Source organism: Mirounga leonina, unplaced genomic scaffold (assembly GCF_011800145.1).
Source record: "Mirounga leonina isolate KUSES-001 unplaced genomic scaffold, KU_Mleo_1.0 Mir_101609, whole genome shotgun sequence".
Classification (NCBI taxonomy): Eukaryota; Metazoa; Chordata; class Mammalia; order Carnivora; family Phocidae; genus Mirounga; species Mirounga leonina.
In genome coordinates this window covers 1962018-1980665 of record NW_023270164.1, presented here as the reverse complement: position 1 = coordinate 1980665, position 18648 = coordinate 1962018, and the positions used below count along the sequence as shown (strand labels likewise).

The 18648-nt window shown below is 37.2% G+C and overlaps 1 protein-coding gene across 1 annotated transcript in view; it reads right to left on the bottom strand.

The window, feature by feature from the left end:
• The window catches only part of CFAP47 (cilia and flagella associated protein 47), a 494762-nt gene that overhangs the window by 205946 nt on the left and 270168 nt on the right, over nt 1-18648 (bottom strand). The window contains exons 43-45 of the mRNA XM_035002133.1: nt 12246-12357; nt 11315-11541; nt 3853-3995 (exon numbers count right to left, since the gene is read on the bottom strand). Coding sequence (XP_034858024.1) covers nt 3853-3995; nt 11315-11541; nt 12246-12357 — 482 coding nt within the window. The remainder of the gene's footprint in view (nt 1-3852; nt 3996-11314; nt 11542-12245; nt 12358-18648) is intronic.

Below are 18648 nucleotides of genomic sequence, written 5' to 3'. Positions count from 1 at the left end.
TGTACAGAATCTCCTATAGGATACATTAAAAGTAATAATAGGGGCGCCTGGGTGGCTCAGTTGGTTAAGCGACTGCCTTCGGCTCGGGTCGTGATCCTGGAGTCCCGGGATCGAGTCCCGCATCGGGCTCCCTGCTCGGCGGGGAGTCTGCCTCTCCCTCTGACCCTCCTCCCTCTCATGCTCTCTGTCTCTCATTCTCTCTGTCTCAAATAAATAAATAAAATCTTAAAAAAAAAAAAAAAAAAAGTAATAATAGCCCCAGTAAGACAAGTAGAACCTTGAAGATTACCATATTGTTGGAGTAAACAGAATAACTCACGAAACGATTAAGAAGAAATCTTATCAAGGGGATGGAGAAGAAATGCAGGGAATAAGGATATATAGCCTTATCTCAAATATCTAGAATTCTGAGTAGATGCCTAATCATCCAGGTCATATGCAATAGAGATCCAATAAGATGAAGACTGAGAATGGCCCATTGGATTTGGCAATTAGAAAGCAACTAGTCATTTTACTATAGTGGTAGAGCAAAAGCCAGATTTGATAGGTTGAGAACTAGTCATGCAAGAATAGAAACTACAAATGAAGATAGCCCTACTCAGAAGTATGTTTGTCACGGGAAAGGTATGAATGTCTTTAGTTTTTGAAGCTTGAGAAAGTTTGAGAGCCAAAAGTGAAGGAACTACTCTCAAAGAAGAAGGAGCTCTGATAAATGATGGAAGAGCCCAAGAACAGGTTATCTGGCATAAGTTAAAAGATGCACACAGCAAGGTTGATAGAGTAGATTCCTATTATTTGGAGATTGAGGGGGAGGTGATAAGGGGGTTAAGGAAGAGTGTGTGCTCATGTAGCCCCCTTTCCTCCGTGACAGAGGTGACAAAGTCATTTGTCCAGTGGAGGTTGGAGATGGGAAAAAACTGGAGTAAAGAGGATGCTTGAGAAGGCCAGAAACTGTGTGGAAAGGTCATGCAAGAGTCCATGGATAAGCAAGATGCCCAGATGGGATCTGAGACAGAGTATCTATTTGGAGAATTAAATGAGAAAAACTATAAAACCAACTGTCACAGTGCTTTGCATATTGTTGGTGCTCAAAAAATATTAGACCTACTCCAGTCCACTAACAACAAAGGAGTCACAGGATCTTTGAGACTTATGAGGTGGGACAAGTAATGTCTTTCCCATGGGAAAATGTTGTCATGTGTGTACATCCATGGCGTCTGTGGAGATGGATGCATCTACTTGTGTGCACACGCACTTTCTCTACAGCTCCATCTCCTTCAGTTGAAAGCATTATAAGGTTAAAAGGTGGGATGGGAAAAATAATACCTTCCTAAATCATGGAGCTAAAATAAATACGGATTTAAGTCGATTATTTTAAGTAATTACAATAATAGCTATTGTTAACCAGAAATGTGGAAGTTTCATTAGGAATTTCAAAAAGGTAAAGACTGATCGGCAGCATTAATATGAATGGGCAGAAGACGGCCACTTCTCAATACCTCAAAACTAGTGCCTTCTGATGACATTAGAACTTCAAGAGATTATAAAAATGACCCACCTCCACCCCTTTCCTGAAATTAGCAGGAACACTGGGCTATCTCTACTTCTCCAGATAAATACTTGTCATTTCTTTCTCCATGCCACCTATAGAAAAAAGGAAAGAAAAGAAAAGAAAAGAAAAGAAAGGAAAAGAAAAGAAAAGAAAAGAAAAGAAAAAAGAAAAGAAAAGAAAGATTTAGGAGTACCTGGCTGGCTCAGTTGGTAGAGCATGTGACTCGTGATCTCGGAGTTGTGAGTTTGAGCCCCACACTGGGAATGGCGATTACTTAAAAAAATAAAATCTTAAAAAAAAAACAACCCAAGATTTCTTTCTATATTACTGTATTGAATGCTAGGAATTTGTTGGTTCTCTTCAGAGTGGCTTATATCACAAAGGTAAGCTTTTTTTCCCCCACAAAGATAAGTTTCTTAAATGCTTAACTCTACAATTCTTGGTCTCAAATTCCAATAGAATGTTATTTATTAAACTTAAAAAGCATATGTTCCTTTTTCATTAATGAAGTCCACTGCTTAACAATAGAATGTACACTGCACTGTTGAGGCTATGTATTTTATTTGACCCGCTATGATCCTGAATTAGAATATTCTGTTTTTGTAAACTTAATCCTTTTAAATGTATGCTGAAGGAAGTGGAAACAGAAACCTGGGCTGCAAGCTTCTTCAATAAAGTCAACTGCATAGAAAATCAAGTTAGACAGGAGCCATGATATGCAAACTGTATTTTAAAACTTTCGTGCATGATCTTTTAAAATTTATAGCTCTATTTTTCTTAATTCTCACTATAATCTTCTTACTGAAATGGATAGCTCACAACTGATACAAAAGAAAAATATTAGCCTTTGAAAATTATCTCAGTGAAAGGCTTTTCAATACAGATAACTTTATACTTATTTATAATTAAACAGCATCTTAAGATGCCAATTTTCATTGTTTTGCCCAAAGGAATTGATGCTCAAGAGTGTTGAGTGAATGGCTCAATAAGTGAATTGTTTGGACTGGGAATCCTAGTTGGGCTTATAATACACACAACTTTATCCAGTTATCTCAAAGGGGTTAAAAAATTATCATAATAAAATCTTCATTTAAAAATTTAATAGTACATTGAAAAGTTGTAGGTAACAAAGATTAAAAAAAAAGAAAGACAACAACTTCACTTAAGAACTGTCACCAGCCTGATGGCTGATGAGTTAAATATACCCTCACAGCTGTTGGGTGGACTTAAGCTTCTTCTTTTTATTGTTTTGATTTTGAATGTTTAGATAGGACGCCTACTCTCCAGTTTGTTCTAGGCTCCATTATCCTTCTTGCCTTAGACCAGAGCTAATTCATTAATCCTTGTTACATGCTTGGCCACTTAGAATTTGAATCTGGGATCTCAGATCTCCTAGGAGGGTAAAATGAACAGATTACCCTATAACCTTATCATTTGTAACCACTGTTTCTGATTTAGAAACATTATATAGTTAAAACAAAGCCTTAGGAAAAGAACAAAGGAAAATGTAACAAAACATAAATTAGCAACAATAAAAAGTAGGATCCATGACACTTGAGTTATGATACATTGTGGGAATAGCCCTAGTAAAGAAATTATAACCCTAATGTTATCTACCAGCTTGGAAAGAAGTGAAATGAAAACAAATTAATTTTGGATACTTTAAATTATTTTGTCACATTGTTTACATCCTATTGCTCATATTTGATAATGTGTATTTATTAATATTCTATTAAATCTGGGTTAGTCCTTCCTAATTACAATCACAGAATAAAAGGGTACCAGGAGACCAGGAGTAAATATTCAACTATTAAAGGCCCTAGTCCAGATCAAAGATAAATCACTCATAAATAACACACTGTCTCCTCTGATATGATCTTGCCACCAACAACCCTCCTATCCTTTAAAGTTAGCCTGAGCTTCAACTCCAGCACAGCTTCTGTAACCAATTTCACAGTCACAGCAAGACCTTACCTTTCTCAAAGAGCACTTACTGTCTTTATCAACTACTCTTTAAGAAGGAGTAATAACAGGTTCGCAAATTTCAGTACCAGCAACTTAGCACTTAAATTTAGTACATAGTTTAGATTATTATGCTGTAGTATGTTGGTTATTTATAATGCAAAATATCCAATAATTGATATTTATGTACCCTGAACTCTCTCTTTAATTGTATTATGAACATCCTATTAGTAGAGATAATCTCTTTAAAATTTTAGTATTTCACAGAGCCTGGGACAGAGCGAGATACTGCAGTCCATGTGTTACCTGTTTTATTTGCAGGTTTAATTCCTTGAGACTGGGTCAGTTTAGCTTGAGTTTCTGGAATCTGAGGAATGTAGATTTTCTTGGGGATATCAAAATGTTCTGGAAGGCTCAGTTCTGCTGTGTATAAAATGGACTTAGGCTTCTTTAGCTTTGAGGTATTAAAGAGCATACAAGTCTGCAAATAAACAGAGTAAAATTGGAATGTAATTCTCTTAGCCTTTACCTCCAAAACACACACACAAAAGCATCATGTATTTAGAGCCCACATTTGGGAAAAAAATCCACCAAAGGATTGAATTTGTTCATTTCTTTCTTTTTTTTTTTAAGATTTTATTTATTTATTTGATAGAGAGAGACAGCAAGAGAGGGAACACAAGCAGAGGGAGTGGGAGAAGGAGAAGCAGGCTTCCCGCTGAGCAGGGAGCCCGATGCGGGGCTCAATCCCAGGACCCTGGGATCGTGACCTGAGCCGAAGGCAGACGCTTAACGACTGAGCCACCCAGGCGCCCCTGTTCATTTCTTTAGACACATTATTATTTGATTGGTGGAAGATAGCACTAACATGTTTTACAGAATCTGTGGAATCATCCTTTATTAACAGATGCTCAGTGTCCCATTCTCTAATCCTTTCAATGTTGAGGAATTCATTGCTTCAGGGAAAAGCCAATTCCACTGGTGAATAGCATTGAGAAAGTGCTTCCCTCCTTCAGTTGATCCCCGTGTTCCTTAACATCTAACCCATCAGTTCTAGTTCTTATCAGAAGCACAGTTAGTCCCCTCTCTTTTCCTAATGACAATTTTGTAAATATATGTGTGCATATGTGTGTGTGTACATATGTAGATGTATAAAATTAGGTCCTGCCGTTCCACAGACATCCAAACATACCTTTTATTTTTTTGTTAATTTCTTTTCTTCCTCCCCCCTATCCCAAATATACCTTTTAAATAGGTTTGATATGTTTAGTCCCTTCAACCGCTACTTACATACTGTGGGTTACAACAACTCATCATCATGCAAATGCTCCTCAAGACACAATCTAGTTCAATATTGTCCTTCCTAAAATGGAACGCTGAAGAGAAAGCCAGTTCTCTAAGTGTGAACCAAGCAATGCAAAGCACAGAGGTAGGCAATCATTTATTTTTATCTGGATGCTCTATCGCTAACCACATAGTACAGCCCAATGGTTGGACCAAGCACTCTTGAAGGCAGACTGCCTGCATTTATAACCAACTCTAAGGAAGCTTGGCCAGTCTATTAAACAAAGCTACAAAGTCTTCATTTGCAAAATATGGGCAATAATAGTAAACACTGCCTATCCAAGGTGTGAATTTTTAAAGGGAAAACAAAATCCAGGTCCTTGGAGCATATTTTGATAAATGTTGGCTATTAGGATCACCATTGTCATCATCATCATCTTGATTGTGGTCATAGTATCATTACTCAACAAAAATAAATGTTAGTGCCATTAGCAATTTTCTCACTCACTGGGTTTGTTATCTACAAAATCCACAAGTATTTTTTTTCCACAAAGTAACATTTTTCAACTACTTTATTTTGGTAATTAAAATCATGTAAATTAAAAAACTTAAATTAATTCATTTACATTTATCATTGCTTGTATTTGGTTCATTTTTCTAGTCACTATGAACAAATTATCTATTCACATCAACAACCAGCTCTTTAACCTAAATGTATATCATCTGCCTTCTATACCTTCAAGTCATTAAGTCATGATATATTGACATAGACCCTCTTCTTGGCCAAACTCTAATCAGGCTCCTCCAACCCCTCGTCTCAAGTAGGCCTCAACCTTGGCCTACAATAACTGCAGATTTTCAGCACAAATGATTTTGTCTACCCCCTTCACACACATGCACACACATATATACACACACTCTAAGAGACTTGAACAAATGCTGACTTAGTTTCTAACAGCTCAAGGCCATATCCCTAGGATGATCCCAGTTCCCCTTAAAGTGCCTACCTGAGAGAGCTCAATGCTGCCAAGAGAATATACTGTTTGTTCCAGCCAAAACCCAGTGACAGGAAGATAGGCCCCTAAACCCCCTCTTATTAGAGCAGTTACTTTAGAAAGCTTGCTATTATAAATCCTTTCTCTCCTTTCCTTTCTTTCTTCCACCCCCACTCACTGCACCCTCCTCCTCTTTCTCTCTCCTTTTTAAGATGTAAGTTTTCTGCGACCCAGAACTGTCTTCTCAAGGACCTTAGAATGCAAACATTCAAGGAGATAATGATCCCAGCCAGGTAGGTACCTTGTTCTATCTTGCATCACTACCTCCCGTCATAAAGATCACAGAAGTTTGTTTCTCCTGCAGATAAGGATCAATTAACAAATCCAGATCACACTGACCAACCCCCTCCTACTTAAAAATGTCCACTTCCCAGATTCTGCTCATTATTATTAAGTTCCCAGCTCATTATCCCTCCTTACTTTCTCATCCTCCTTTTAAAACTCCCAGTTCCTCCTGTACAAATTTCAGTTTAGTTCATGCTGGATCCTTCTCCCCATTGCAAGTTACTGAATAAAGTCTATCCTTACGGCTGTAACTAGTATCCAGCTTTGTTTATCTTTGACAGTATCAGTAGGATTACTTCATGATTTAGAGGGCACTTAAGCTATACAAATACAAAAAACATTTTCTTTACCCTTCTGAATCCTCACAAAGGAGATCTTTTAGGCTTCCTTTTTTAAACATATTAAATTTCAAAATTTCAATGATTTTTCTACCACTTATCCCAGAGTATATAGCATGGCTTTTAAAACATAAACTGGAAAAGCTAATAGAAAATAGAAGGAAACTACCCTGAAGTTCTGAATCTTTCCAGTATCACTGAGTATATCGTTAGAGTTGATTTATTAATGGTCAGAAGAATATGAATTCAATAAATGAGTGCTAAATGGTGAAGTGTCAGAAACTCATGCTCTTGAAAAAAGATCCTGTCTCTCACAGTATAAAGTAGATACATCATGTTGCTATTACTCTATAAATATTTCAAAAATTCAAATTCCACACGGTTGTGTACCAAAAAAAAAAAACAAACCACCACATAATTAGTCAGATGTGTCACTTTTCTTTGGTAGAAAAGTGATTACATTTATTCAAATAGATTTAGTTCTAAACAGATTTATCTCAAGGATGATTTTAGATTTTTTTATGTAGTTATTTTACACTAAAACTGAGCATTCTAGACTTTCATTTATTCCATTATACAATTTCATGGTAGTAGACGAAGAAGTGAACATATGATCTGGAGACTATGCAGGGGAAGGAAAAGAGTAATGGATGGGGGGGGCAAAAACCTGTGTCCATAACTTTTCTGTCACAAATCAGTGGTGTGATCCTAGGCTACCATCTTACTATTTTGGGGTCTTGGTTTGCAGGTCTGTAAGTGTAAGAGGTTGGCCTATGTGTCTCTGAGTGTCTTTGATTTCTTGTCTCAGCTTTAAAACACAATGATGTCTCTACCATGATCTGGGCTGTAATTGCTACCCTATTGTTAAGGGCAACATAAGTCTTTTTATGCCTCAGTCATTTCATTTTTTGTATTACAAGTGTAATTCTACATTCTCTACATTTCTCCATGGGGTCATTGAAATAATCTGGAAAAATGCACATAAAAGCATATTGGACAAATGGTGTAAAGTACTATACAGGGAGAGAGTACTTTTAAAATTAATCTTGTTTACTATTCTGCAAAAAATATCATTATTGGATTTCAAGAATGCATTGATAATTGCCACTTGAAAAGAGCCCTTTATGATAGATGTATATGAGCACAATAAGATGCATCTGTGAGTTCTGATTTGCTGCAGCTGGTTTTCCTAAACTAGCACATTCAACCCTTCTACAGTTATTTTGTGCATTTGGAAAGTTTTTGCTGAAATCGAAAAATGTGTGATAGTCACAGAATTCAAAGAAAATAATAATCTTCAGGTAAAAAAACTTACAATTTCTAAATTTAGAGACTATTTAAAACATTTCAATTTTAATTTTAAAGAGGACAAGGTTTTTTTTCATAAATTATGATGATGATAATTGTTTTTGTTGCTGTTATTTCCACCAACCAATCGAGAAGTACACACATACAGATACCCATCCTGTAAATGTGGGAGGTAAACAAGGATAAGTAAACAAGACGACTGTGACTGTGAAAAATCAGGCTATGAGGCAAGCTGGATAGACATGAAGACCTCAGGTTTAAAGTATTATTTGTTCGGGCACATGTTCAATTCAATTAAAACAGTGACAGAGCACCTGTCACACACAAGACAATAAGGGCTAAAAAACACACGACAAAGATTTTCCATTTCTAGGCATTCACAATTCTAGAGGAACAGGGAAATATAAAAATAAATACTATACAAAACATAATTTGGTAGATACAATAATAAACACAAAGAGTGTGCTGGGTTTTGGAGACAGTTAAAAGAAGAGTGAGAAAAACAGAAATGTATATATGTATATATGTATATGTATATATGCATAAATAATAGAAAGTGGATCCATTGACAAAATCCATCTCCCTCCAGCATTTCTCATTTAAATAAAATGTTTTGATAAGAGGTAAGAATGAAGATAAATTTTTAATTTTTTTAATATTTATTTATTTGAGAGAGAGAGAGAGCAGGGGGGAGGGGCAAAGGGAGAGGGAAAGAGAGAATCTCAAGCTGATTCCCCACTGAGCATGGGACCCGACGGGGGCTCGATCCCACGACCCTGAGATCATGACCTGAGCCGAAATCAAGAGTCTGACTGGCGCAAGCCAAGCTACTCATGCTGTTTGACTAAGTCCAAGTATGGAGGATGATCCTGAAAACAGGAGACTCCACAGCTGGCTCCTGCTATTCTCTTTCATTTTGTTTATGGCAATCTTTATAATTGTGGGAATATTTCTGGGCTGGCTCCTGCTATTCTTTTTCATTTTATTTATGGCAATCTTTATAATTGTGGGAATATTTCTGGGGTTTCATGATAAAGTGACTACTCACCTTAGTTACGCCTATCTAAGCAATCATAATGAAACTAATTCCACAAAGAATTAGTTTCTATAGAACAAAATAACAAGACGGTCACGTTCTGTCTAGCACCTTTCTCTTTGCGTACTGTTTTTTAGTTTTAGCGAAAACCAATAAGCAGAAATCAATAAAGGTCATGTTAATCATTACAAAGGAAAAATGAAAGAAGGCTATGGCTGTAATCCAGAAAATGATCTAAGATTTGGAAAAACAAAAATATCCTAACAAATAAATAAAGTTCCTCCGAGGCTGTCAGGAGGAGATGCTTGCAACCTGACCCTGTGTCTGTGTCTCCTCATTCGCCGACGCTGTCCTTTCCTACGAGAGGCCCACCCAGGCTGGAGCTGGACTCCGGCATCTGATGTTTAACCAACTGAGCTGCCCAGGTGCCCCTGAAGAAAATAAATTTAAAAGTAAAGAGAGAGAGAGAGTGCACTATGATAGGGTTAAAGTTTGAAAAAGCCACATATCAAACATTTCTATTGTAATACTATACTCAAAGTTGAACAAAAACCTTCCCAAATTCATTGCTCCATCACAGAAGTAAGCCTGTTGGTATGAGCTAAAGACAGCCCTCAGCTTCTTGAATGCATAGTGTAGATGGGTCAGTCCAGAGGGCATCAGAGCCTTGGGCCTTGATATTTTTGAACTAATCAGAACTTAAAGTCCAGGTCATCCATAAAATATCATCATTAAATGTTAGGGATCTGTGCATAGACTGTACTGATTCTAGCATTCTAACAAAAAAAGAAATCATCCCTACAATGCTGAGTATTTGTTGTAATCTATGTAAGGTAATATATGAAGGTAAATCTCACACAAGGATGAAAACATTTACCATTTGTTCCTACACTGATCAAAGACTTAGTGACTACCTTTGGCACAGCACACTTTTCTAGGCACTGGTGATATGAGAGTTAACTAAACAAATATCTCCTCACAAATTCCCTTGCTGGAGACAGACAATGAGTAAGCAAACAAATATATTCCTCTCAGGTGATAAATGCTATCTATAGAGAAAGTTGAAGGAAATTTAGGATTCGGAAAGTGCCTGGTAGAGGTAAACAATGCTTTTTAAAAAGTACTAAGATTTTTAAGAAGATACAAAAAATATAAGCATAACCTCATTGGTAGCATTCTAGCAGGTCTGAAGTAATTGAGGGAAGCAGCGTCTAATATCTAGGGAAAATTAACCACAGAAGTGCACAGGGCATGGCGAGCATGCATTGGGATTTTTAGATGAGCAAGGAGGCCTGTGCTGAGGGAGTGACATGAATGAATGGGCTTCAGTGGAGAAGGTAAGATCAGGGAAGAGATGGGACTGACCGGGGCAGGGTGGGGGGGCGGGGAGGACCGTCCTAAGGATGAGGACCGTCCTAAGGATGTTGGGTTTTATTCTGAATGAGCTGAAAAGCCAACAGAGGAATCTGTGCAGGGGAGCAATGTGACCAGGTTTCCATTTTGAAAGAATCGCTTTGGTGGCTCTCTGGAGGCTAGACTGTACCTTACTTTATTTATACAATAGAGTTCAAGATATAATAATAGAGTCCACAGTAATAACAAGAACAATAATGCTGCACATATAGAGAGCACTTACTTATATACCAGGTAAAGTGGTAAGCATTTTACGTAATTATCTCACTTAGCTTCCATCAATTACCAGTACCTTCAGATTAAAAATATAAAAATTAGAGTGCCTGGGTGGCTCATTTGGTTAAGCAACTGCCTTCGGCTCAGGTCATGATCCTGGAGTCTCGGGATCGAGTCCCGCATCGGACTCTCTGCTCAGCGGGGAGTCTGCTTCTCCCTCTGATCCTCCCCATCTCATGCTCTCTGTCTCCCATTCTCTCTCTCAGATAAATAAATAAAAAATCTTAAAAAAAATAAATAAAATAAAAAAATAAAAATATAAAAATTGAAGATTGAAGATTTTGAAGTAACCAGCCCACAGTCACACAGGTAGACAGTGTCAGGGTCTGGATGCTCAGCCTGGTAGTCTGACCCCGGGGACGAGCCTCTTTGGATGCAAAGAATATCCTGGACAACTTTTAGAACATGTCCCTCCCCGCCCCCTAGCAGAGATTTGTATTTAATTATTCTAGAACGGGGTCTGGGTACTACTATTATTTTAAGTTCTCCAGGGCATTCTAACGTGTAGTCAGAAGTGGAGGCAACCGTGAATTCAGCGGCTACACTGTAATGCCTAAATGTGCTAGCATGCTAAGTTACCACTAATTTAGTTCCACTACTAAAATTAGCAGTCCTGCTAACATTAGGAGAACGCTTTGCTTCAGACTTTTTAATGAGGTAGAAAGAAGAAAAGCGACTGAGCTGTCTTCCTGAGGAAAACCAGCATTCGTCATTTTTCCATGTAAAAAGGTTACGACCAAGTGACAACTCTGCATGGTTCTACAACGACAATCATTTCAGTGCGTCATGTGTCCTGCATTCTCACCTCAATCTTGGTCAGCCCCAGGAGGGCGATGGCCACACGAACACTGCTGCTCTCCAGAGTGCCCGTGATCGACCGTCGCTCATACTCTACATCCGACATCTGCTGCTGGGCCGCCAAGGCCAAGGCCTTTTCCTTGGCTTCATTAGTCAGTGGCAACTTAAGGTCCACATCCAAGGTTTGATGGAGCTCACATTTCAAATACAGAACTGGATTTTCCTTACTCAACACTAGGGGAAGCAAAAAGATTCATGACTGCCAGGATCATTTATGCCCTCGACAACCTTATCCAGAATGCACTTGGAAGGTTTGAAACAGAAAACTGCAGTTGTGGCCTTCGTTAACCAGAGTAACATGGGTAACTCATTTCCAGTAGCCCTAGTTGAGTAATTCAAGAGTAAGTAAGTAAGTCTTCAGGGTTCTTTCGCAGACATATCAACATGTTCAAACATTAAGTGATCATTGTGCTATCAGCGATTAGAAGGTAAGGGAGGTAAAAATAAATGTAAAGACATGTGTCAGGTGCTGGTAAGAGCTGTCATTTTCTTTCACTAACAACCTTACACTTCAGAATGAGGGTACAAGTTCAGGGTACAAGTTCAGTTAATATATTACAATATATAGAATTTGAGAGTAGAACCATTTCCAAATTATTTGGGCAACTGAAAATTTGCTGAGTAAATATTTTACATGCCAAATTTCAATATTCATCTGAAGAATGAAAAATAAGGATTAAAAAAAAAAAATCACCATTGACATTTTCTTGTTAAACTGGGGCTGTATTCCATGGATGCTGACATAATAAAGTTAAAAGGGAGCCTTCCAAAAGCCTTCCAAGTTTTTATTGGAAAAACTTGCCAGGAGTATGCTTGGATGGCTCTATGAAGAACAACCCCATCCTTCAACATTTTAAATGAACCAAAACATACTCTACCTTCCTCTGGCGAAGTGCTGTAGTCAAGTGGAGCTGAAGAATCCTTTGGGAGAAAGGAGGAAGGCAAGGGGATCATACCTTTTCCTTCCACAACGTAAATTAATTCTCCAATCTAAAACACAACCACACAATAATATTAAATACCAAAAGCTCAGAAAAAATTAGGATCTTTCTGCTATAAGAAAAAATCTGTACACTATAACAACATCCATGCAGTGTGCATTGCTAAGCAACTGTAAGCCTTAAGTGAGGAGTGAAAGGTAAGGCTGAAATCTAGCCCTCCCCCAGTGTGGGGGAAACTTTGTATGCAACCAGAGCAAGGTGGTGGATTAAGAAGGCCCCAGGATGGCCCTGAGGGCAGCTGATCTTTGTAGCTGTAAATATCCTTGGTAGACTGCTAACTTAAATCACATAAACAATCAAGAAAGAAAGAAATATTTTTTCCTTCATTCTGTAATGTATTGTTGGAGAGGAGTGACATCACTTTTGCATGACGACTGAGTCCCCAGACGTCTGTATTTTAAAATGCAGATTTTCAAAATGAGCATATGACGGACTGCAGATCTTTTAGAATAAGTAATTAGGCAAGAAATACAAAAGACTAAACAAAGAGAGTGAAAATTAAAGTAGGGTCAACGCAAGGGCAGCAACATGATATGGAGAAAGATTAACAGAGGTTGAAAGGCTTGGTTTCAATTCTGGTACTGCCATTTACTAGCTACTAAGCCTCAGGCAAGTTTAGTCAATCTCTGACTTTCAGTTTTGGCCTCTGTAAAACAGGATGATCAAAAAAATAAGTTCATTTTAGAAATCTAGAGATTAAATGAAAAGGAAGGGGAGAGAGGGAGTCTCAAAAGACATAAGATACCAATGGATGAATATTTAGATCTTGATTCTGAAGGGAAGCAGAAAATGTCACCCCAGAATATGTTGCTTTGGTATACTGATAATTTTGACTTGTAGGCACTTGAAAGACAGCAAATGTAAGGAGAGGCTTGTAGGCACTTGAAAGACAGCAAATGCAAGGAGAGGCTTTCTTTGAACTTGCCTTATCTGCCTAAAGACAGACCCCCCCAAAAGAAACTCATGTATCATAAATTCCCTTCCTGAGGATTTCATCAACCAAGGACTGACTCATCAGAAGAGACTAGAAGTTGACAAACTGTGTCACAAAGTATCATGTCTCCCATCTATTCTTCTGAGTCCATTCATCTTTCCTAAAAAATCATTTACTCTCCTCTAAGTGACCAACGTCCCTTTCTCCCTTTTCCCTATTAAGATGGCATTTAAGCCTGAATTCTAAGTCACTTTGAGGAGTTATTCATTTTTCCTTGGGTACCTCTCATGTATATAGGAAGTATACATGTTAATAAATGTGTTTTTTTCATGTTAATCTGTCTTTTATTACAGGAGTCTCAGCCAGTAATTCAGAAGGGTAGAGGAAAAACTATTTTTCCTCCTCTACAATTCAAACAAAGACACTTAAAAGGAAATGACAGAAAAAACGTACAGACAGTCATGAGACAATCAGGGAAATACAAACAATGCCTGGTTGTTTGATGCTACGAAAAAATTTTACAATATTTTTAGTAATAACAGTATCACGATTATGTTAAAAAACCGAAGTCTTTTTGTTGTAGAGATGCTTACTAAATTATTTGTGGATAAAATTATGTGATGATTGAGAGTTGCTTCATTATAATGATGAAATAATTTTGGCCATGCACTGTTGAAGCTGGGAGAAGGATACAGGGGGGATATATTGCAGTTTTATTTCTAGAAGTGTATTTTATATTTTTCATAATAAAGTCTTTTTTAAAAAAATGCTTACATCTTTAGAAGTACAATGATAGTAAAGATGTGGCAAGGACTAAATGAGGTAACACATATCAGGAACCTAACCCTTTGCCTGGCACTTACCAGGCACATAAGAGATCCATCTAAATGGAGAGGGACCATCTGTTGAGAGCAGGGCTTCCCAAACATTCGTGACATACAAATCACCTAAAGATATTGTGAAAATGCAGGTCTGACTCAAGAAATCTGGAGTAGGGCCAAGACTTGAGAGGATCAATGAAAATGAGCATTGGCAAATTTAGGGCTAAGCCATACAATGGAGAATCTTCTGCCAGAATGACCTTGTGACAGGCATGCATCTAACTACTAGGAAAGCAAAAGGAAACAAACTTAGCTTCCAAGCTGGGACTCTACTAGTTTGAACTGTCCCACCATCTTAGAACAATATTAACTATATGTTTGAGAGACTATTCCAGAGGCAGCACACATAAATGATATAAAAGGAAATTGCACAATAAAAATACATATTCCAAGATATTGTAGATATCCTAGATAACATGTGAAATGGCAAAAACTGAAAATTAATCTGGAAACAATATAAGAATAATCAATTTCTGATCATGAGGTCAATTTATTTATAGCTTCACTATCCCTCCCTGTTTGAGGTTTGTTTACAATAAAATTAACGGTCATCTACTCTCCTACGATAATGTTCCATAGAATTTTATCAATTATGACTCACAATTACCTTCAGTTCATACTGAAAAAAGAAATATGGAAAACGTTGAATGTTTTGAATTGTTTAGCATTTAATTCCATGCACTCTGGTAATAACAGTACATTATAGAAAACTTTCATATAGTAATTTTTCCTAAGCAACCTGGTACTTTGCAAACATAAATCTAAGCTACCCATCTGAAATGGGTTTTGTGTGTGTGCATGGTTTACTACAAATACAACTGAGTGATTAATACTAATGACATGAAATTTTCAATGATAATCGAAGTACAAAGACTCAACAGAGACCAGAGAAAACAATACATTAAATTTTACTTTTACCTTTTTCTCATTTTAATTTTTATCTAAAAAATCAGTCGTTTAACCCAAAATATAATATTCATAAGAAATTAGACTCGGTGAGTATAGGGTTACCAAAGTACATGTTTTCTTAAATGTGTGCCTGATCTATAGCTTGTCTTCTCAATGAAATGAATACTAACTCATGGAAGTTGATACAAAGGGAGCAAACTGCTATTTGCCAGAATATTTCCCTTAAATATACATTATAAAAAGCCTCCTAACCATGGATTAGCCAACTAAAATATCAGTAACTAAAACTCCATTTGACTCCATTTAATTCCACATCTTACACAGATGACATATTATCATTTCCCAAAAAATTATTTTGTCTAACTTGTTCACTTTCTGTGTTCTTTTTTTATTAAAAAGAAACAATTGAAAAAAAATGCCTGTGTCAGAAAATTGTTCAGGAAAATCAACTGTGGTATCATCTAATTATTTCCCTCTACTTTTCTTGCAATAAAATCAGACCAGGAAAGGAATACAAATGCAGTAAAGAACTCCATTAAAGCAGAGAAGTCCCTTACATTCCAAGTCTGGAGGCCGTGACAAGGGAAATGAGATTATCTGACACATAACAGACACTTGTCAATGTGAGCTATTCTAACAGTCTATTAAATTTCCTTTCTGCCCTTAATTTCATATTTTACAGTCAGGATGTTTCCTTGGATTTTTATTATATTTTCCAGAAAGATGCCAAAGCCCATAGCCCATTGTCCATTGTAAGAAACCCTCACAAAAGGTATTTTGTTCTTCCTGTGTATCTAGTTAAATGCAGTCGTCAAATAACACAGTTGCACGCAAATTTACAAGACCAGCTGTTAATGACCCAGAAATAAGGAACACAAACAATGAATTGGCAGAAAAGTTTTAATCCCCAGCTCTGCTACTAATGAGCTGGGTAACCTTGGACATGTCATGGATGACCTCCAGACACAAACATCCTTAATCTTAAAAAGAAAAAAAAAAAAAGCATTTTAGACAGAAAATCCCCATGTTGTTTCATAGGTCTTAAAATTCTACTTATTCTCTAATCTTGGGCCTAGATTTTGCTGTTTTGTAATTTATTTGTTTGAACTGGCTGAACAATATTATATTACTTTGATGGCTAAACAGGTATGTGAGAGCTAAGCTAAAATTCTAAAATGTTAAATTCCATACACTAGAGAGAGATCATTAATCACTGTAGGTGGCTATTTGGCATTGCCATAATTATAATGTGAAACTGACCAGTAAGAATAATCACTGTTCTTTTAAAATATGATCTTTCACAGAATGAGTGTTCTAGGAGACTCGGTAAGGGTGAAAAGAAAATGTGTAAAGAGATTTGTATGCTTGCACTAAAAAGTTCAACTTTCTTAACACAATCTTTTTTTTTAAGATTTATTTTAGAGAGAGAGAGAGAGCAGAGGGAGGGGCAGAGAGAGAGAGAGAGAGAGAGAGAGAGAATGGTAAAGCAGACTCCCTGCTGAGCAGGGAGCTGGATGCCAGGGCTTGATCCCAGGACCCTGAGATCATTATGTGAGCAGAAATCAAGAGTCGGCTGCATAACCGACTGAGCCACCCGGGTGCCCCTAACACAGTCTTAATTGCATGCCTGAGAAATTATTCCACAGACATTTTGAGAAAGCAACATATATTTAAATACCATAAAATATTAATTACTTAATAAAAATATATGGCATACTGTAGGAAAACATCTCGTCAAATAACAGAAAGCTTGGCCTAGAATTTAGAAGTTACTGTGGCAATGATATTGACAATCTCTCTTTATCACTGTATTTCTCAGAACAGTTTCTATTCAATTTTTTGCCATCAATTTGCTCTGCATGTAAATGAAAATTTGCTTCAAGTGTGAACATCATGCAAACTGTCATTAAGATTGATCTTTATATCAATATTCATCTTTGCGGTTCTCTCTTGTCCCCTTGCTCCTTCCCCCAAATCCAACATCATCTCCTCTTCTTTCACCACTACTTCTCACATGCTTCTCTCTGTCTTTACCACTGGTATGCAAAAAGCAGAAGGCAGTAGAGAATGGAGATGTGTGGAGTAGTATAATAGACTGCAAGAGTCTCTGAGCCAGTCTCTTGGTCTCCAGCTTCCTTCTCCAACTCTTAATCTATTCTCTGTTTTGGCTCCAGAGATGCTTTCTAAAACAAAGATGACATCAGGTCATGCTTATGCTCAGTATCTTCCTGCTTTAAATAACAATAATTACCTTAATATAATAAAGTTATTCAACTAAAAATTTCACTGCCCTCCTCATTATTAGTCTGCTTTATCCATCCAATCAATTTTCTGTCACTTCCAAGAAGCTTCTCTCAGAATTGGCAATTCAAGTGTCAGTGAAATTTCATGCTTAGCTGCTTGCCTCATGTTCTCAGAATCTTCTTGAGCACACTTCTCCGCTACCCAAACTCTGCTTTACTGGCAAATTTCCACTCACCCTCTTAACCAAACTCCTTTATGAGTCAATTATCCCTGCCTCTGCTATCATATAGAAATGCATTTTCCCTCTATTCTAGACATGGCCACAATCTGGCTGACTGTGTTATAGAATTAATGGACATATTTCAGGATACCGTGTACATAAGAAAAGATTATGTCTTACAAGGGGCATCTTGTTGAGGGCATGGTTGCCCCAGCACAATGTGGCATCCACTGAAGGCAGGAATGCATTTTTATAATTCTTAGGAATGTGCCATACATTCAGCAAGCTTTCTTCATCCACCTGTATGGAGTACCAACTTCAAATAAGTACAACTTTCTGTGTGAACTGGGCCAGCCTGATGCAAGCGTGCCTTCTCCACGGAATGTGAATCCCCTTAGTACAGACTTCATGTCCTTTCTCGGTGTTCACTCTCTATATACCTACAGAACTGGCTTTATACTTTTGGTGAATCAAACTGTGCTGGGAGAAGTGAACACAATAATAAAATGAAATTATTGAGAATATAGCTTGAGGGCGTTAAGTTTTAAAACTTACAAGAGTCATTCTCCATAGTCTACAGTTTCCTTCAAGAATGAGAGAGTTCCAGACTAGCAACTAGCAGATACATCAGTTGTGGATATCAAATGCACAGCTTAGTGATTATAGTCAACAATACTATGTTATAAACTTTGAAGATCCTAAGGGACTAGATCTTAATTGTTCTCAACACAACAAAGAAATGATAACTGTGTGATGTGACAAAGGTGTTAGCTAACATAAATGTATCAAACCAACATGTTACCTAAAAATTTATACAATGTTATCTGTCAGTTATAGCTCAATTAAAAAAAAGGTTCATAAAATTGACATGGATTTGGGAAAATAGGAATTACTGTTCCCTTGTATTCTATATGTCATTTGAAAGGGTATCCCCTGGAGCTAAAATACTGGTATCCCAGAGGCATGTGGAATCTCTACAGACTAACTGTTAGGATCATTGATAAGAAACCCAGAGGAGACCCCCCCCAAGAATAAATAACTACCATTGGGTACAAAATTCTCTTTAACAGATTTTCTTCTAATGTTTTTTCT